Source organism: Ursus arctos, unplaced genomic scaffold (genome assembly GCF_023065955.2).
Source record: "Ursus arctos isolate Adak ecotype North America unplaced genomic scaffold, UrsArc2.0 scaffold_20, whole genome shotgun sequence".
Classification (NCBI taxonomy): domain Eukaryota; kingdom Metazoa; phylum Chordata; class Mammalia; order Carnivora; family Ursidae; genus Ursus; species Ursus arctos.
This window is the reverse complement of record NW_026622875.1, coordinates 10,062,465-10,084,337: the sequence shown is the minus strand read 5'-3', so window position 1 is coordinate 10,084,337 and position 21,873 is coordinate 10,062,465. Positions and strand designations below refer to the sequence as shown.

Sequence of the window (21,873 nt, the reverse complement as noted above, 5' to 3'; positions counted from 1 at the left end):
AAGTTTTAATGCTCTCTGTTAACTTTATTAACTGATACAGTTTAAGAACATATCTCCTATGCTGCTAGCACAAATGTTGACTAATTTTCCCCAAATCTTTTATGTAATATAGTTGAACTACAAGGAAGATGAATACTTTGAGAACATAATTCAGAACTTGCAGTTCAGCCAAAATAAACAGCTGAAGAAGCTCCGAGAAAAGGTGGACAAGGATGAGTATGTATATTCGTTTCTTAGATGTTCATTCAGGAAAGGGGCTTTGTGCCTCTCATTGTTGGGTTAAGAGAAAGAAGTCGACTTTAAATACTGTTAAGAACATACAGTGTCCGTCAACAGAGTGAGTACATCCAAGAGCGTCTGAGGCTATCATATTCGAGATGGGTCCAAGATTTAAGAAAATTTAAAATTTTTTTATTAAGGTGTCCTCAGGCTACCCCATTTCCTTGGTTTCCTCTCATTTACTGCCTATTTTCTCCACTCTGTTTGTGGACAAGGTTCTCAAGAACGCCTTAACCTAAATGGCCCAGGGCTCCTGCAAGCCTCCTGTGAGGCCGCACTGGTGTGCTGAGAATGGTCTTGCACCCGCAGCCCCCCTGTTTTCTATGCGCCATCATCCCACAGCCCCAGCCCGTTCCTAGACTGCTCCGTGTAACACCCTCAACCTTGTGGCAGCCAAATACGAGATCATGGGAGTCTCCTTCAAATGTTCTTAATCTCTGCTTATTAGTGGCATTCGTACTTCATATTAACATTAATATTAGTTTAATCTTTAGTTTTCAACTAAACGGGTGTGGCTAACATATTTACCAACGTGTATTTGTGCGCTTAAATCCCTAGAGCTGCTTATGCTGACCTTTTCTTGCTGGGCTCTCAGCTCCTGGAGAACAGGGGCTACCACTCCTTTTCAGTGTTCAGCTCAGTGCTGAACACATAGAAGGTTTTCAGTCAAAACCGAATTAATGAGTGAATGAGCAAATGAAAAATAAATATACTAACTTCATGTGTGTGGTAACAGACAGAATAATGTGCCAGTGAGGTGCTTGGTTTATTCATGTGTTCATTTATTCTTTCATTTGTTCATTTAGTAAACTAATATTTTAGAACACTGACTAAATCCAGGTATCACTGGGAACTAGGAAAACCGAAGTGAACTTCAATTATATTACATTACAACAGCAGAGGGTAAGGAAGACATGATATAATAAACTCTACTACCAGAAAGGAAATGTTGTGCCAGGAAAGGTACAAAGTGATAGGGGACTGTTCGATGGTAGGCTGTTCTGTCCCCAGTTAAACCAAGTACAGGTTGGACAAAATTCCTCAGTGCCAATGCCAATACATTCTATTCCCTACAGAGCATTTTGAATCCGTCAGGTACCCTGAAAGAGAGACTGATTTCATTTGCTGACCTCAGGGTTTCTACTGTGGCAAATGTTGTATTGTCTGCTGCTAAAGACAGGGCTGCAAAGGCTGGAGAATGTCGTGTCCCAGCCAGCAAAGAAGGAAGGAGAATGGGTGCGTGTGGTTTGTGTTATAATCAGTTGTGAAAGCCTATTTCTAGAAACCCACAGAGAGTCACCAGAAAAAATATTCAGTGGGTAAATTTATAATCTGAAAAGTTTCTTACCAGTCTAAAAATTTTCATTCTTTAAAAATACATATGCTTACAATTAATCATTGTCAGTACCGTGTAAAATATCTACAGAGAAAGAGTGCCAGATAGTGTTTCCGAAAATAGCTAATATAACCTGCGCCCATAAGACACCAGAGGAATGTTTTATAATTTTAAAAATAGTTGTTGAATTATTACTTGATGTTTTCTTTTGAAGTTAATGCAGTCCAAAGTTCTGTAATCATTTTGTAATACAGTTTGCATTTTTCATTCCCTTTCATCATACGTGTTGATTTTCTCCTGAGGCCTCTCCCTTACAATAATCACAAGTGAAAGCTGTGTACAGTATTTTTTTAAATATTTTATTTATTTATTTGAGAGAGAGAGAGCATGAGCAGCGGGAACAGCAGAGGGAGAGGGAGAGGGAGAGAAGCAGACACCCTGCTGAGCGGGGAGCCCGATGTGGGGCTTGATCGTGGGACCCGGAGATCATGACCTGAGCCGAAGGCAGATGCTTAACCGAGTGAGCCACCCCCAGTGCCCTTACAATATTTTAATAAATGTTTCATCAGTAGCGTGCATAGCTCGGTAGAGCTTTTTGGGTCCTTCCCATGAGCTTCTGGATAGTCAATCACAAGTGCAATATGGCTTCTAAGGTCTCTGTGCCATGCCAGGCTAGTTTCTTTTCCTTCTCCTTCTGCCTGTGTACTGAGTACGAGGGTTCTAAACTCAGACTGTACATTACAGTCACCTGAGGAGCACTAGAAATAGTACTGAGCCCTCAGCTTTACCACTTTCCCTTGTGATGTACTTGCCTGTAGGTGGGGACCCAGATACTGGTGGGGAACCCCCAACTTCAAGTGAGAACCCCTGAGTTAGTGTTAGCTCTTTTTTGTTAATGATACTGTTCATTGTTAATTTGGGGAAATTTTTATTTTACAGGGTGATGCTTTAATTTGGCAATTTAGGTTTAAAATTTATTTTTTGTTTTCCCAAATGTTGGAAGCACTTTTGACAGTGATCGCATCAAATCATTAGGACTGTACAGTTTGAATTTTTTAAGGTTTCTTGTAGTGACAGTTTCGGACCTGTTTTGTACCTGGTTAATAGTAATAAAGTCACTACGTTTTCCTTACTTTTTATGTAGCACCAAGTTCAAATCCTCACTGCGTCTGTCCAGACAGATAACATCTACTACCACTACTTTGCTTGTAGTTCGTGTTACCTCTCAGAGAATTACATTTTCAGATACTCAGGTCCTCACTCCCATGGTCTTGAGGAGAAATAGGTTTCCACACCCACAACCAATGGGACAGAGGTGAGAAAAGCTATTGATTATGTAGGGTTTGCAGTGTAAGGTATTGTAGAGAAATGATGCATTAAATTTTCAAGACAGCAATTAATTTAAATTAATTCAATTAACCAAATAGTAAACTTCTGGACCTTTTTTTTTTCCCCCACTGGGCTGACTTGTATGCTTCTTGGCATCTTCTACCATCATTATGACCACTGAATATTTGTACCTGGCCCAGATTTGTTTGCTGATCTTCAAACCCAAATGTCTAGCTACTTAAGAAACACCTCTATGAAGGTTTTCCATTGACCCTACAAACACAGCATTTACCATTTTGGGCAAAAATTGATCATTTTTCTCCCCATATCCTCATATTTCTGCATATTTTCAGCAACTTTCATCTTATTGCTATGAAGACAGAAATCAGGAACTCATCATCCCAGACTAATCCCTTTCTCTCATCTCTGACATCGACAGTGATATCTACTTTAAATCCGCATTCAAAAAAAAACAGTTTATATCCACCAGTTGCTAATTAAATACTATATAGGTATTGTGAGGGGATCTGCATCTTACCATCTCCATGGTCACTAAATTCAAACATGTCTCATTGTTCACCAGAGTTATTACAAATTTTTTCCTAATCTTATCACCAGTCGACTTACTTTCCTTCAGCTTATTCTCCATACTATGGCCCTAGAGATATTTTTTTAATTTTTATTTTTTTTTAGTTGTCCCGTTGTATATACTTATTGAGATATAATTAAAATATTTTTTTCTCCAGCTTTACTGAGATACAGTTGTCACACAATATTGTGCAAGTGTAAGGTGTAAAATGTGTTGATTTGTTACATTTATAAATTGCAAATGATTACTGCCATGGCATCAGGTGACACCTCCATTCTGTCACGTGATTGTTTTTGTGGTGTACATAATAATAGCGCTACGGTTCTGTGTCTTTGGATAAGTTTACACATCCAGGTTACTGCCATCCTAATTATGACATGAAACATCCCCATCCCAATAAGTTTGTTTAGCACCTCTTTCCGCTCAATTCCACCACATGGGCACTTTTGTGTCTTTTTTCTTTCACGGAGATGTTTTTGAAATGCATCCATGTTGTGTAGATCTCGTATCTGTCTCTTGTATGGGAACCATTGCAAATCATTACAATATGTGACCTTTTGTGTCTGGCTTCTCTCATTAAGTTCTCTGTGGAGATGGAAGAACCAAAAGAATTAGCAGTGAAGCTTGTGGAAAGAATTTGAGGTTCCGTAATGGGACAAAGAGAGTAGATGTTAGGATCTTGGCAGCAGCCAAAATGGACTATTTTGTGGCCGACAGAATGGTCAGGGAGAGCCTTAAAATTGGAGCATACGCTGAGTTGGAAGGAAGGTAGGGGATGATCTGTATAAAGCAGGGGAACAGGGTAGGCACCATTGAGTGATGCTGGAGGTGCATCCATGTTTCTCTTGGAAGAGCCAGTCTTGACTTCCACTCCAGCTCATTGCTGTTGTTTGGCTTTGAGTTTTGCTCTATGGGTCTTGAACCAAACCTGCGGGACCATGGGATGTATCTCCAATTGTGACGCCATTTCTTTCTGAAGGCTGGGAGTGGGGTATGGGTTCTTGCTGAACAAGAATTCAAATGTGCCAGTTATTACTCAGTGAACATTGTTCATTTTCTTTGGGAATGCTTCCGGCGCTTTCCTTTGGGAAGCTCCCCTGTGCCTGACAACCTGAGATCGAGATGTGTTCCCATGCTCTGGTCCTGTGTCAAGCCTAGAGATTTGTTTTAAAGACACAGATTGAGTCCTGTTATTTCCTAATAAAAACCTTTCAGCATATCCCTGTTGCCTGTCTCATGAAACAGGTATGAGGCTCTGCATTCCTCCCACTAGCTCTCCAGAATTCCTTTAGATTCACCCTGCCCCCCAGCGTTGCCCAAAGCTCCAGTCATAGGAATTACTTTAAGTCACCGCTCCATCTTTTCTTCCTCCTTGTCCCTTACCTTGGACCACCTTTTCTTCCCTTGTTCATCTAATAGAAACCTACACACTGTTGGACGCAACTGGAATGTTACTTCCTTACTCATAGCACCCCATTGCATTTTTCTCTTCCTCTTGTGCCTGCACGAACCCTTCTTGAAAGCAGAAACCATGCCTTTGTGTCCCTAGAGCTTGAACACTGATGAATGGAAGGTAGACCCTCCCTCAGTGTTGATGGGGTTCATAAATGATACAATAGCCAGTTTGTGATGGTGCCGGTGAAGTTGACTCAGCTGCTAAGGTCAAGATCATCACGTGCCACCATTTCGCCATCATGGTTGGTGAAGTGACGCAACAGCTCTCTGCGGTTCTCCCTGTTTTACAGATGCAAAAAATTGAGAAAGTCGGGAAGTCTGTATGTGATATACCTGATTTAATCATTTTGCTAAAACGGCCTTCTGCCCATTTGAGCAGCTGACAACTGCAAAGGGCAGGGATTTAAATATAAAAAGCTTGGTTCATGCGGTTTCTGAGTGCCTAGCATTTCCAAAATTATCTCAAACAGTATGTTCTCTGGGTTTTTGGTGCCAGTTGGTAAAGAATTTCAAATATGTCATATTATCAGATAGTGATAGTGCTAAATTGAGAATATAATATCCATTGGCAAAATTACTTAGATATGATCTATAATGATTTACTTCCAGTAACATGATTATACACTTAGAGTCAATAGAACAAACAAAACTCTGAAAAGAAAAAAAAAATGCACAAGAACAACAACAACAAAAAGAATTCCTTTTCTTTTGTTTTAGACTCGCTGTTATTTTGTTTGTTTCCTAGGACAGAACGTTCTGTGATACAATTGTGATGTGGCAGTGTTTGTAAATCATGACCACTGAGCCACGGAGTTACTTACCATACACTACAAAGACTTATTTCATTGCTGTATCTTTCCCGCTGTGTGCATCAAAATAAAAACCCAGAGACATTGGCAGGAACCAGTTCAATAAGCATTCTATCGAGCAGCAGCCGCGTGCAAAGCACTGTGCTAAGTACCGTAAAGGATACAGAGGAATAAAATGTGGCCGCGCATCTAGGAGCTCACCATCTAGGGAAAGAAGCAAGCGAGTAACAGTTAAATCTGATAATAGGCAGAGTTTGGTTGGTGCTGTTCACAAAGAAACAAAGTGCCAGGATAGCACCTTTTTTAAAATGAAAATGAAACCTTTATTTATTAGTGAAACATTCTCTGGAAGCGACATGCCAGCATTTATTTATTTATATTTTAAAAGATTTTATCTATTTATCTGAGAGAGAAAGTGAGAGACAGAGCATGAGCGGAGGGGGAGGGGCACACTCAGGGCTTGGTCCCAGGACCTCGAGATCATGACCTGAGCCGAAGGCAGAAGGTTAACCGACTGAGCCACCCAGGCGCCCCCAACAATGTCCGCATTTAAATTAATGTGGATGAGAACAGAGGGGTCACTAGAATCAAAAAAAAAAAAAAATGGTTGGTTGGTTTGTCTTCCCTTTATTTCTTCAAGCCTGCTGTTTTTTCCGATCTGGGCTATTTGGGTGGCGGCAGTCCCCGAAACAAGCAAGCCAGTCCTCCTGAGGCTGGCAGCCCGACAGCTGTGGCTCTCTGCGGTTTTTCCTGAAAGGCCAACACCACCAAAAACGGCAGGCAGGTTGGCACCCTGTGAAGTGACACCGTAGCTTTGCCACTGCAGTGAGTCATGAACTCAGGGTCCCAGTGCTGCCATTTCCTACCTGTGGCCTTTTAAAAGGCATGAGGTTTCCTTATTTATAAAATGAGCCGGTTGATTTAGACTGTATAACATCTCTAAGGTTCTTTCCAGCATTAAAATTCTATGGCCCTAACTGTGAAATTTTGGTAAAAGCCAAGAAGTTTTCCTTCTTGGCTTCTACACGTCAAGTGACTCAAGAGAAAAGGAACATACTCGCCAGAGGTAGGAAAGTACCTCACTTCTTTCTAAAATATCCCTTCTCATGTTTCCCCTTCACTGATATTTCTAGAGCCAGTCTTCTTTCTCATGAAGTCCTATATCAGTGAGCTTGGCTATCCAAAGAAAAATAGTATGCAGGGCTTTTATATTATATATGTGGGTATTATATATATTATGTAAATTGTATATGGGTAAATGAGGTGGTGCAGAGGTGGGGTTGATAGGAACTGCCCAGGGTTGAGTGCGCGGAGTGCCGGAGACTTGAGACTCAATTGAATTTCCATGAGCGTAGATATGTGGGAAGATTTACAAAAAAGATGATTTGGCTCATCAAGTATTCCTGAGCCAGAAAGACAGAGTAACAGCTAGACCAAACCTGGACAAATCATTCTAGTTCCCCATGACAGCATTTGCCTTGGAATGTTCATGTTCTATACATGTTGTAATAGAAAAAAATTTTAGATTTCCATCTTTTATGCTCCCATTAAACCGACAGGCTTTGTGCTTTTCCAGTGTGTTTTGGGACCATAAGCAAAACACATTTTATCCGTAAAAACATTTCTGCTTTTTTTAAATTAAGTGTTTTAATTTTAATTCCAGGATCGTTAACATACAGTGTTATATTCTTTTCAGGTTGTACAATATGGTAATTCAATAATTCTGTACATTACTCAGTGCTCATCATGATAGGGGTAAAACATGCTGCTTTTTAATAAGCATCCAAGGAAGGTTTTGTTTTGTTTTTAGAGGGGAAGGAGAAATAGGGGAATTAAATAATTTAAAGGTTGAAGTTTTAAACTAGGAGAATTTTGCAAGAGAATTCTAGAACTTTTACACTAGTGTACCATCTGGAGGGGGTGATGTTCAGTTGGTGCCTGGTTCTTGGTGGCCATGGCTTTCTACAGCCTGCATAGTAGCATTGCCTCGCCTGGGCCTAGTGCCTTCCCCCCTCCCAGAGTCCCAGGATGAGAGGGTCACCTCTCTTGGATTACCCACTGAGTGCCTATCATGTTCCCAACACTGTTCTAAGCCCTAGAGATACAGTTGAGAATACAGCATGAAAAACAAGTGAGACTCTATCAAACTAAAGAGTTTCTGCATAGCAAAGGAAATAATCAACAGAACGAAAAAGCAACCTGTGAAGTGGGAGAAAATATGGGCCAATTATATTTCTGATAAGATGTTAGTCTCCAAAACATATAAAGAACTTCTAAAACTCAATAATGAAAAGAGTAATAAGCCAATTTAAAAATGGGCTGAGGGCTTAAATAGACATTTCTCCAAAGAAGACATACAAATGGCCAACAGACACATGAAAAGATTCTCAACATCGCTACTCATCAGGGAAATGCAGGTCAAAACCACAGTGAGCTAACACATCACTGCTGTCAGGATGATTATGGTAAAACAAACAAAAAAACCCCAACAAGTATTGGTAAAATGTGGAGAAATTGGAGCCCTTGCACACCATTGGTAGGAATGCAAAATGGTGCAGCTGTTATGGAAAACAGTATGGCGGTTCCTCAAAAAATTAGAAATAGGACTACTGTATGACCCAGCAAGCCCATTTCTAAATGCATATCCAAAAGAATTGAAATCAGGATCTCGAAGGGATTTTTGCACTCCTATGTTCATTGCAGCGCCATTCACAACAGCTAAAATATGGAAACAACCTGTTTCCATTGACAGATGAATGAATAGAGAAAAGGTGGTATATACGAACAATGGAATACCATTTAGCCTTTAATGAGAAGGAGATTCTGCACTATACAACAACATGGATGAATGTGAGGATTTTATGCTAAGTGAAATAAGCTAGACAGAGAAAAACAAATAGTGCATGATTCCACTTCTATGAGGTACCTAAAATAGATTCATAAAAATCAAAGAATGGAATTGTGATTACCACGGACTGGAGGAGAGGGGTAAATGGGCAGTCATGAATCCACAGGTATAAAGTTTAAATGAAGCAGATCAATAACCTCTGGAGACCTTCTGTACGGCATTGTATCTATAGTTTACGACAATTATTGTATACTTCATGTGGTAAAATGTTTTAAAAAGATAGATCTTCTGGTAAGCGTTCTTACTATAATTAAAAAAAAAATCACTGCCTTCATGGAGTTACTGTCTAATGAGCTAGACAGACAATAATGTCAAGTTATATCATTGGTGAGGGTTATAGGGGATGGAAGAAGTTTCAATTCTTTCCTGAAAAACCCTGAGATTATTCTTAATCAGGAAAGAAGTCACCAAAAGAAAATTCTGACAGAAATGATCCACCCACCCCTGTGTTTCCCAATTTGGGAATTTCTCTGAATGTGGTATGTCACACAAGTGAGGGTGTCACACACCTGTGCACCTACACATACACAGTTATCGAAGACTAAAAAGATGGTGCCTTGTTGCCAAACTTAGAACCACAGGCAACTAGTTGACTTCTAGGGAAAAATCAGGTTAGTGATCTCTATTGCCTTTGGTTGAAAGAGAAGTGGATTCCTGGTTCTCACGCTCAGATAATCAGATGAGTCACTCAGAGTACTTCAGTTATGTTAACAACTCTTATGCAAAAATAATGAATAGTTTAATGGGGCTCTTTGGTCCTACTGTGCTTTTACCTTTGGGTAAAAAACATTGCCCTTTATGGAACAGTTGAAAGAGCTTGTGCTTTGCAGTCAGGTGAGGGATGGGGGGATGTGGAAAGTGGGGATTAGAGTGGGCAGCCCTGGGTTAAGATTCTTGCTCTGCCACTTACTGTGTAAATTTAAACAATCTGCATAATATCTCTGAGCATCAGTGATTCCTTTATAAACTGAGGAAAATAACATCTATTTTCACCTTATGGGGTGGTTGTATTATATATCATATAATGTGTCTGTCATATAACTCAGGTGCTCATTAAATAGTAGCCATTGTTATAGTTTCATCATGGTGGGTCTTCTAGAATGACTTCATGTAGTGTAGAGGTGAGCATTCTGAAGTGTATTAGGGTAAGGAGGAAACCTAAGTGTGAAGCGATTTTAAAAGGAGCACTTTCAAAGGGGCAGTCCAAGATGGTGGCATAGGAAGATCCTGAACTCACCTCCTCCCATGGACACACTGAATTCACAGCTACACATGGAACAATTCCTTCTGATAAAGACCTGGAAACTAGCTGGACAGTTTCTTCATGCCAAATAGTAAAAGGGCCAAATTGAGATGGGTGGGAGAGGCAGATAGGTGGTCTTGCCTTGTTATGGTGACCCACAATCAGGAGGGATTTCATAAATCCAGAGCTTCTTCCTGAGGAGTGAGGAGTTTGTTCCCCACATCAGGCACCCCAACCCATGGGACCTGCAATGGAGAGATGTTGGCTGTGAAAAACTAATGGGATTCAAATCCAAGAGGTTCAAAGGGCTGGAGGGAATGGAGATAACTCTCTTAAAGGGCTCACCTGCAGACCCAGTTCACTCCAGGGACCAGCACAAAAGTAGCAGTTTGAAAAGGACCTAGACCATATGTGAAGGACATTCATTTGCTAATCTCAATGCATCTGTCAGAGGGAATGGGCCTGTTGGGACTCTATGGGGACGGAGGTGTGGGTGGGTGCCAGTTTTGCTCTCTCTCTTTCTCTCTCTATCTTGATAGCATATGCAAGAGTGCCTCAGCTCTGTGCTATTCTGCTGCCTTGCTGAAACCAGTGAGCACATGCAGTATACACAGGGGTAGTTCCTTAATTAACTGGCCCCGGTGGCCAAGGGGCTTGTGTTCCTGGATTCCATAGGACTGTAACAATTTGAGAGATGGTTTTTGGAAAGCAACCACCCCCAGGGCACTATACAGACAGCAGATTGAAACACACCTCCAGTATTTCTCTGAAAAAGACCTATTTACTTGTCCTGGAGCTTCAGTCTGAGGGGCAGACTTTAAGTTTGCCACAGTTCTAGAGGCTATGGACGTGCTCTCAGAGAATGTAGGCTGGGGGACACCATCTTCGTGCTCTCCCTTGGCCTCGCTACTGCTCCCCAGTACCTCCCAAAAAGGAGCTTATACACTCTTCTGAAGTCCCAATTTTTATAACTATAGCCCAGAGACACCTGCAGGTCACTTGGTCTGGAGGCCAGCAGGGTTTACAATGGTAATCCCTCGAAACTGTGTAGACTTGCACATTTTAGAAATTGCTGCCTGAGGGTCATCCAATCAACCTGAAACTAGGTCCTAAATGAGATCCCTCCCCTTGGAGCACTGACAAGTCTTGGCACACCCTCGACAACTGGGACCTATGAAGAATAAATCAGGTTGCTTTGATAATTACAAAGGTTGAGAGACAGCAAAGACCTAGGGCAAAGTTGAAAGATAAGATTCCTCTCCTACATAAGGCCACTCCTTTAACAGTTTTTTGCCTAATACAGAGGAACAAATAAAAAGAGTCAAACAAAATGAAAAATCAGAGGAATATGTTCCAAATGAAAGAACAAGTTAAAACCTTAGGAAAAAAATCTTAGTGAAATGGAGGTAAGTAATTTATCTAATAAAGAGTTAAAAGTAATGGTCATAAAGATGTTCACCGAACTCAAGAGAGAAATGGAGGTGAAAGACCTGTACACTGAAAAGACATGGATGACAGAAATTGAAGAGAAAAATAAATGGAAAGATATTCCATGCTCCTGGATTGGAAGAATTAATAGTGTTAAGATGTCCGTATTACCAAAGCAATCTACAGGTTCAATGCAATCCTTATCAAAATTCCAAAGATATTTTTCACAGAAAAGAACAAACAATCCTAAAATTTGCAAGGAAAACACAAGAGATCCCAAATAGCCAAAGCAATCTTGAGAGAGAAGGTAAAAGCTGGAGGCATCATGCTCCCTAATATCTAACTATATTACAAAGGTATAGTAATAATAATTTTTTTAAAAGTATGGTATTAGCCCAAGAACAGATACATAGATCAGTGGAGCAACAGGGAGTCCAGAAATAAATCCACACATATATGGTAGTTAATTTATGACAGGAGAGGGAAGAATATACTGGGAAGGACAGTATCTTCAATAAATTGTGTTGGGAAGATTGAATGGCTACAAACAAAAGAATAAAACTAGAGAAATACACCATACACAAAAATTATGTCAAAATAGATTAAAGACTTGAATGTAAGACCTGAAACCATAAAATTCCTAGAAGAAAACCTAGGCAGTAAGCTCCTTGACATTGGTCTTAGAAATGATTTTCTTGGATCTGAGTCCAAAGCAAAGACAACAAAAGCAAAAATAAATAGTGGGACTACATCAAAGCATTTGCAAAGGAAACCATTAACACAATAAAAAGTCACCTATTGAATGGGAGAATATATTTGCAAATCATATATCCAATAAGAGGTTAATATCCAAAATACATATGTATATATATGGTATACATATATACATGTATACACACACACACACACACACAATCCAATTAAAAAATGGGCAGAGGATCTGAATAAACATTTTTCCAAAGAAGACATACAAGATGGCTAACAGGCACATGAAATGATGCTCAATGTTACTAGTTAGGGGAATGCAAATCAATCACAATGAGATATTACCTCACACCTATTAGAATGATGACTACCAAAAAGTAGAAATAAGAAGTGTTGGCAGGGGCACTCTCATACACTATTATTGGAAATATAAATTGGGGCAGCCACTATGGAAAACAGTATGGAGTTTCCTAAAAATACAAATGGAACTCTACCACATGACCCAGCAATTCCAATTCTTGGCATTTATTCAAAGAAAATAATAACACTAATTTAGAAAGATATATTTAGAAAGATACTTATTTCTATTGCAGCATTATTTATAATAGCTAAGATATGGAAACAACCTAAGTGTTCATTGGTGGATGAATGGATGCAGAAGATGTGGTGTATATATCTGTATACGTATATATATATATATACACACACACACATACACACTTGCACACACACAATGGAATACTACTCAACCATAAAAAAGAGTGAAATCTTGCCATTTCTGAAAACATGGATGGAATTTGATGGTATGCTAGGGAAATGAGGCAGACAGAGAAAAACAAACACTGTGTGATTTCCCTTATCAAATCTAAAAAACAAATGAACAAACAGAGCTCATAGATACATAGAAAAGAATGGTGCTTGTCAGGGCAGAGGGTGGTTTGAGGGTGGGTAATAGAGGTAAAGTGGGTCAAGAGGAACCAACTTCTAGTTACAAAATAATTAGTCATGAGGGGGCGCCTGGGTGGCACAGCGGTTAAGCGTCTGCCTTCAGCTCAGGGCGTGATCCCGGCGTTATGGGATCAAGCCCCACATCAGGCTCCTCCGCTGTGAGCCTGCTTCTTCCTCTCCCACTCCCCCTGCTTGTGTTCCCTCTCTCGCTGGCTGTCTCTCTCTGTCTAATAAATAAATAAAATCTTTAAAAAAAAAAAATTAGTCATGAGGATGTAACGTACAGCATGCCGATTATAGTCAATAATGTGTAGTGCATATTTGAATGTTGCCGAGAGTAAAAGTCATCACAAGTAAAAGGGAAAAAAAATTTCATAACTTTGTATGGTGACTGGCAACTGGATTTATTGCGATGGTCATTTTGTCGTGTATCCGAATATCAGAGCATTATATTATATACCTGAAACTAATGTAATATTAAATGTTAATTATACCTTAATTTAAAAAAATTACGTTTTCTGATCCGTGAAAGTGGTATACCTTTTCCACGTTTCTAAGTCTTAATTTCTTTCAATGGTGTTTTGTAGTTTTCGGCGTACACATCTTCCACTTCTTTTGTTACATTTATGCCTAAATGTTTTATTCTTCTTGGTAGTATTGCAGATGGAATTGTTTTCTTAATTCCTTTTTGGATTGTTCATTGCTAGTGTATATAAATAAAAGTGAGTTTTGTATATTGAAGATAAGTAAATAAAAAGCACTTCCATTTTTAAAGAGTTTGGCAAGGAATTGGCATTCATCATCGTACTGAAATTTTATATGGCATGCAGATGAACAGCTCAGAAGTAGGGCGCTGGAATGGGAGATGAGAGGCTCCCCTTCCCCCTTACTTTACATATTCCTTTCTGAGTTGTATCACTTGGTTTGTAAGTGTGTGAGGAGATCAGAAAAGCATGCTGTGCCTTGTTTTCTACACCTGGAAACGCAAGTGTCATCGATCTTCTATGACTGGTTTGAAAGATGAATGACGGTATCGAAACTCTGAAGGCTTGGTGAGAGAATATGAATAGATGTAAAGGGTTACAGTGGTTATCGCAGTTGCAAAATGAGAATTCTCCTTTCCACCAGTACTTGAGGAAAATAGAGAAAACCACTCTTTGGTACTGCTGATTTCAAAGGAGTTGCTCTGGGACCACTAGATGCTGGGAAACCGAACACTTTCAGGGAAAGGGGCCTTAACAATTCTGTTGTTTTAAGTTTGTAAGTTACACCTGAGTGGGTGAAAGAGGAGTTTCACTCCAGGTGCTTTTGCAATCCAGTGGGTTTATTACATCCAAAAGGCTGCAGGATCAGGCTCTCGACGTCTGCCTTTCTTCCTTGCTATAAAAATGATGTCTTTGTGCTTTCATTTCCTCACCGCCTGGCTTCTTCAGGGTAATAAGAGAGAGAAGAGAAACACCTGGTCCCCCTCTCAAGGGTATTTCAGTCGTATTTCCCATCCACACTGTTAGCTCAGCTTTGAGGGCCATGCTGCTTATAGTGGCCCTTCTTTGTTCTGTTGAACGCCCCCAAACAAGAATAAGTTCACCTGATCAAATTATGGCTCCAAAATGAAACATAAAGTTTTCCTCTTTCTAGCTTTCCTACTCTTCACGGAATACCACACACACCCAAACCCCTGCACACAGAGACCATGGGAGGTTGGAAGAAAAATCAAAGAACAGGGTCCGACTTCATCTCTCGGGCCTGGTACCTGCTCCAGAAGGCTGCTAGTGTCTGGCCTCCGGTCTGGACTTGAAAGGTATTTTCAGGTACCCTGCACCCTCCAGTATTTTAGGGCAAGAATCGCCACCGCTTGATTTTCTCTTCTGTTGTGCATTTTCTCTTTTCTGTGCTGCTTTTCAGCATCAAGTTTATGTGTCCCGTAAGTGGAAGCTTTTCCTGAAACTTTGAGGTTGCATCCAAATCAAAACCACTTAGAGTTTTTGTTACATCGTCATTTAACTCGAAAAATATTTTCTTTGCCCTAATTTAGCTTTTACTTTAACATAGTGAGATATTCATGACGACCAGACGTTTAGACACCGAACCTCTAGCTGTTATCATCCTTTTATTTAAAAGGTAATGTGATGGTCCAGGGGCGCCTGGGTGGCTCAGTCAGTTAAGCGGCTGACTTTTGGTTTTGGCTCAGGTCGTGATCTCAGGGTCCTGGGATGGAGCCCGGTGTCCTGGCTCCTTGCTCAGCAGGAAGTCTGCTTAAGGATTTTCTTTCTCCCTCTGCCCCTCCCCTCACTCACACGCATGTGCACTCTCTCTCAAATAAATACATAATTCTTAAAAAAAAAAAAAAAAGATGTAATGATCTGATCACAGTACTTCAGGTTCCTATCATTCCCAGGAACAGTATGCCCTGGGTAATCACCCAGGAGTGGTCTGACGATGCATTATGAAAGTTTTCAAGGAAGAAAAGGCAAACACTACACACTAGTGCTCCGTGAAACTAACCACCATAATTCTAATTTTATTTGAGAGTTCTGTGGTCATAAATAGCTACGTTTTTTTCTTGCAAGTATAATTCACCGTGGACATTTTAATATGTAAAACGCTCCCTCCTGGAAAGTTATAAACATGAATCAAAATGCAATCTTAAACCCCTCACAGTAATATATCAGAAGAGCAGAAAAGCACTAAAACAAAGGTATGACATTTATTTTTACAAAAGGAATAAACATAGAGAAGGCTGTATAAACTTCATCTATGCCCTGCTTTTGAGCTCTGCTGCTGTCTGAAACATTCGTTTCATATCCCTAACTCCTTCCCTCTGTACTCTACTTCCTTTAAGAAAACATTTTGGATTGGCACATGTTGCCTTTCCTTTTTAGCATGTGCCTGAGTTCAGAATGAAACAATTTGCCTATTATTTGTGATTACCCATGAAAGTCCACGCAGAGTATACTGTTACTAAATCAGTTAATTGAGAAACTGAACCTTGAAACAACTGAGACCTGGACACATGTTCAGTCAGTTTTATAACAATTAAAATTAATGATTTTAAGCTGTTTATGCATAAAATTTACTGCCGTATTTGCTATCCACATGTTGAGGACACATCAGAAATACGTTTCTGAAGAGTCCCTGTAAGGAATGCTGGTTCTCCTCAGGGGAAGCGTGAGCACGGTTTCCATCTTGTCCCTCCTGCCAGACAACTTTGAGCCATCCTTGAACCTAAGTCATAACAACTGTGTGAATATGGATAAACATAGTCCCGATAAATCAATTTTCCTGATCATGATTTTTACTTATACAAGTATTTCCTTTTGTAATACTTTTTGGTCACACAAACAAAATCTCCTTGTTCTGTAGAGTTCCTGATCTCTCGATTGTCGTCTTAACACTCCTGGGTTTGCATGCTTTTGTTGTGAGTTGTCACAAATCATGTGAAAATCGAGTAGAGTTGAAGGAAAGTAAATACAATTATATGCTTGTAATCCTCAACGTGCAAGAAATTAAAATACTGATGACTCAGCTGTGATGAAATTAGGACAAACTGACATATCAGTCACACCATCCTGTCTGAAAATGTTTTTCTCTATTTAAAATGACATCAAACTAAAGAAACACGTTGGTCAAGCGTCTCCTCTCTGTCTTCAAACTTATTTTCTTTCTAAAGAAAAATTCACAGAAATGTTATTTGGATTTTTTTTTAATTCCCCAATTTTTTATATGAATGTCTTAGGCATGTTACTGGAGATAAAACCCATATTTAGTTAGAATTTATCAGAGAGTTGTTACATATGGCCCTCTCTCAGTTCTTTTTAAGAGATCAAAATAGGACTCACATCTGACATCCCACAATAGTTACTGAAATTGTAGCTAAAATGTGGATTTGGGCAGCTGACTGTGTACTGCTTACCTTGCAAAGCAGGGTCTGGAAACAGTTCTGGTTTAATCTCATTGTACTAATTACTATAAACTCCTTCCGTGAGTAGGATAATGATTGCCCATTAATTGTTGTCCTGAAAGTGGTATAACTTCAGTGAAGCCATTAGCTAATAATATAGGATTGTCTTAAGTGTATGCATGTGTGCTGGCATTTAAGAGGTTATCTGAAGTCCAGAATTGTCCATTTTCCAATGACTGTATAGAGATATACGTAATGGTCTGTTAAGATGGGGATATTACTTCTGTTGCAAAAAAGTGCTTAACGATGATTTTGTTTTTTATTTTATTGAAGTACAGTTGACATACAATGTTACATTAGTTTCAGGTGTACAACATAATGATTCCGCAACTCTATACATTATGCTGTGCTCACAAGTGTAGCCGCCATCTGTCGTCATACAACCCTATTCCAATGCCACTGACTGTATTCCCCATGCTGTACCTCTCATCCCTGTGACTTATTCCATAACTGGAAGTCTGTACCTCCCACTGTCCTTCACCCATTTTCCTCATGCAGGAAATCGTGTTCGCTCTCTGTATTTATGAGTTTGTTTCTGCTTTTGTTCATTTGTTTTGTTTTTTAGAGATTCCACATATAAGTGAAATCATGTGCTATTTACCTTTCTCTGCCTGACATCTTTCACTTAGCATAATGCTCTCTAGATTCACCCATGTTGCCACAAATGGCACGATCTCACTCCTTTTTAAGGCTGAGTGATATTCCAACAATGATTATTGTTATGCAGTCATCATAACATCTGAGCAGAAAGACATGGGAACATTGGCACCTACACAGACAAACAGACAAATCTATTTAAGAAGCACCTGGATTTCATTTTGCAGTCATCATACAAATGTATGATGGAATGTAGCTGGAATGCTGCATTAAAAAGATAATAATTTAAGATGGCAGTAATCAGAGGCAGATTACCTGAAACTACCTGACAAGGGGGAATCTCAGTGTCAAAATAAGCCAGGAAATTAAAAAAATTTATGCTTGAATCTGAAGTTTTCACAATTGATACTTCAATATTCTGTCAACTGCTCCAGAATTGTTGGTATAGTTACCTTGTATTAGGAATATGAAGGTAAACATATTTCAATATGTCAGTCCATTTGCAATTTCCAAAAAGATACATCTGAACGGGTTTTATACTATGAGATGCCTCCACAAAAATTCATACAAGTGAGCTAACGGTTTACACACCTGATACATTCTGATTTTTCTGGAAGTAGAAATACTTTCAAATGAGAAGTCTCACCTAGTGAGCTAATATTAATTTGTGGATCCTATTTCAAACAGAAAGTTGAGATTCATCTTGGAATAGTAATAATGCTTTTATTGTGGTGAGCAGATTGAATCAGATAATAATAGTATAATTGTAACGAGTTCTTATGTTTTTCCTAGGTGGATAAGCGGAGCAGCTGTAGTCAATGCATTTTATTCTTCAGGCAGAAATCAGATAGGTAAGGCCTATTCCTAAATAATTGTTTAATATTTCTCTGTTGCTACCAACTCGTAGTGCATTGCATGCCCAATTTATAGTACTCCTCATAAAAGCACAGCTGAGGCTGAGTTATTGATTTATTGAATATACTCCTTGAAAGTAAATGCATCCCTGTACCTCTTTTCACTATAATAGCAAATTTTAAGTTAGTACAAATTACATTAAGTGGTTTTCTTTCTTTTGCAATATTCCCATTTGTGGCTAAGTGGTTTATCTTATGTCTAAGTGCTTTTATTTTATTTCTAAATACTTTTTAAACATCTCTTTTAGCTCCATAAAGTTATATTGACTTTAAGACTCTCTAAGCATCAGAATGTTAAAGGGGTTTAAGGTTCCAAGAACCAGCTTTGCAGAGATCCAGTTCTCCTGGCAATTCTGTACCCTGGCCCTGGTGGGGATGGTCCTGATTTGTACCGCCTATTTTTCTAGACAACTCCAAAGGTCTCAGAAAGTTGAAAAGTCGGTTATATTAGGTTGAACCATGTGAAATTGCATTTACTTAACTACTTTTAATCAAAAAAGAAAAAAAGTATGTTCAGTAATAGTAATATTACAGGAATCTGTGTAGAAATTAATACATGAGTGAATGATATAATGAATAACTAAATGGCTTAATATAACAACATATATTGATTCTCTTCCTGGGAAGACCTTGAGATCTTTAAATTCTTTCTTAAGTATTACATAAATAAACCCATTTTTCCCCCTAAGGATTTTAAATATGTAGAAAGGCACCCAACAGATTCAGTACTACTGAAGGTATACCAAGCAAACAGTACAGTCAACTTCTCCAGGTGCACGTAGTCCAGCCCTTCATTTCTAAGTGTGGTCAAGAATCAAAAGGGAAAATAATTTCAGCGCTATTCTAAAATAAATATTTCAGAGGCTGTCCTTTACCTCATTTTTCTTGAATTCTGTTACTAATTAGATTAGAAATGATGAAAAATCCTGCAAGATTTTTACCATTCACTAAAAAACATACTTTAAAGAAATTATGACTCTTATTTTATTTTAAAGTTTGATTATAGCTTTCCCCATTGCTTTTAAACCTAGGAAGAGTTAAAGTAAGAAACTATCTACATTTTCTTCTAGTATTTCTTTGGTCTTTATTTTTGGAGTAAATCTTTAATCCATCTGGAATTTATTTTGGTACATGACATGAAAATGAATTATATAAAATAATCAGAAAAGTTTCTTTAACTAACATATAAATAATAAGTAAGGCATGTGCACCTGTTAAAATCAATTAGCTCAAAGTCTAGGCTAAGACATCTCCCAGCTAGTGCAATGATTACCTAAACTCAGACCAGAATTTGTTTAATGATCAACTCAGAACCCATGCAGTCTGTTCTTTGCAATGTATTCCTAGAAACTGTTCACACGCTTTCTTAGAAGCACCTTTCTCTTTGGAGAGCCTTCACTTTGTTTTTCTGTTTTGTTTTGTTTTTTGAGAGAGAGAGAGCATGCATGCATGTTCACATACATGTATGGGGGGGCATTTGCAGACAGAGAGAATCTTAAGCAGGCTGCACACCCACCATGACGGGGCTCTATCTCACAACTCCGAGATCATGACCCGAGCCAAAATCAAAGAGTCTGATGCTTAACCGACTGAGCCACCCAAGCGCCCCAACGTGAAGACTTCTTTTTGATATTCAAGTCGTTTTATTGGTGTAAGATCTAGTTCATTCTGGACTTGAACTTAAACAGGATAATGACCTTCTAATGAAATTCCAAGGCAAAGTGAGACAACCTGGGCTTTGTTCTGTATTAAGGGATATAGCTTTATTTTAATCCAGTTCAGGAAGGACCCTGGATCCTATCAGACCTGATGCTGATTCATTCCAACAAGAAGGACCGTCTGTAGGACCACCCTGGCATATTCATCCCTTCAGCCCCTCTCTAGGGCAGATTCACACAGTTTAAGTCAAGACAGTACCTTGTTTGGCTCCGAATTACCCCATATCCCTGGAGCGAGCTCAAATTTGGTTCACCTCAGAGATTCCCTGAACAGAGAAGACCGGGGAATGATCTCAACTTGAACTTAATACCCTCAAACCAAAGAAGCACCCAGCAAAAGAAAAAAGAAGGTAAAAGTGGCTTAACATTTCACAAAATAGTTATCCTCTGAATAATCAAGAATTGGCTACAATAAGCATTCTTAATAAGAAAGACCTTTAAAGACTCTCAAGATAAATTTATCAGATAGAAATTTGAAATCTGAAAAATTGTTAATGTCTTTTCATATGCTCGTCTGCTAATAACAGCAGTTCAGAAGAAGGGAAAGTGTCATGCGAGAGGAGAAATCTTTGACATGTGTACGTTTTCTCTTTGACAATTCATTTAAATCTTCAAAGTGGGGATTGTCTTAACTAAAAATAATTGAAGATCCAGACCTCCATCGTTCTCCTTGATGGAAGTGAGTTTGTGGTCGTGTGTGTGTGTGTTTCTCTGTCTGTTTACATTCATAGATATACAGCTTTTAATTTTGATATCATGCATTACAGAATTAGAATTGGCATAGAATAGCATATGGCTTGGGGCAGCTGGGTGGCTCAGTCGGTTAAACATCTGCCTTTGGCTTGGGTCATGATCCTGGAGTCTGGGGATCGAGTCTTGCATCAGGCTCCCTGCTCGGTGGGGACTCTGCTTCTTTCCCCACCTCTCCCCCAGTTTGTGCTAACACACACTCTCTCTCTCTCTCTCTCAAATTAAATGAATAAAATTTTAAAAAGAAAAAGAATAGCATATGTCTTGTAAATGACCCTGCCATCCTCACACAAGTACCTTAAATTAGATCACATACAATTTCTTATGGGATTGGACTCATATAGGGAGTTATTCATATTAATAATTTCTTCTTTTTAATTCAATTTCCACCACTTTTTTGTTATAACTCACACAGGTGGACTGTATTCTAAGTTTTATGCACCCCTGCCACTTCACGTCAATTAAAAAAAAAAAATCAACTTCCCAGACAGGAAGGCACACTGAAAGTGTTTAATTCACTGTCTCTTACTCCCCACACATTGGCTCCGTAGAGCCCCAGAAACCTTGCGTGGATTATTTAGTGTATACCACCTGGAGGTATGGTATGTCAAGGTATGACTACCTTGAAATAATTTTCTAAAGTTACCTTACTTATTCTTAGGAATCTTATTTTCAGACTTGAAAATCAAGAGCAAATGTTTCCAAACATATTGATATTCCATTTAACATAAAAAATAATATTTCACTTTTTCCACCCCAAATTGATTTTACCTGATGTCATCAAACTTTATATCAAAGATTCTGAAATTGAATTGCTTGCAGCCTTAAAAAACTGAACCAGGGAACCGAGGGCATGGGAGGTAGGGAGAAACATAATTTTTTGTTTCATGGACCAGTGACATAT

General features: G+C 39.0%; 1 protein-coding gene across 5 annotated transcripts in view; it reads left to right on the top strand.

Moving 5' to 3' along the window:
• Positions 1 to 21,873, top strand: part of MME (membrane metalloendopeptidase) — a 96,479-nt gene that overhangs the window by 57,642 nt on the left and 16,964 nt on the right. For all 5 annotated transcript variants that reach the window (XM_026497327.4, XM_044383508.3, XM_026497329.4 and 2 more), the window contains exons 16-17: positions 113 to 216; positions 18,380 to 18,438. In XM_026497327.4, the coding sequence (XP_026353112.2) occupies positions 113 to 216; positions 18,380 to 18,438 (163 nt within the window). The remainder of the gene's footprint in view (positions 1 to 112; positions 217 to 18,379; positions 18,439 to 21,873) is intronic.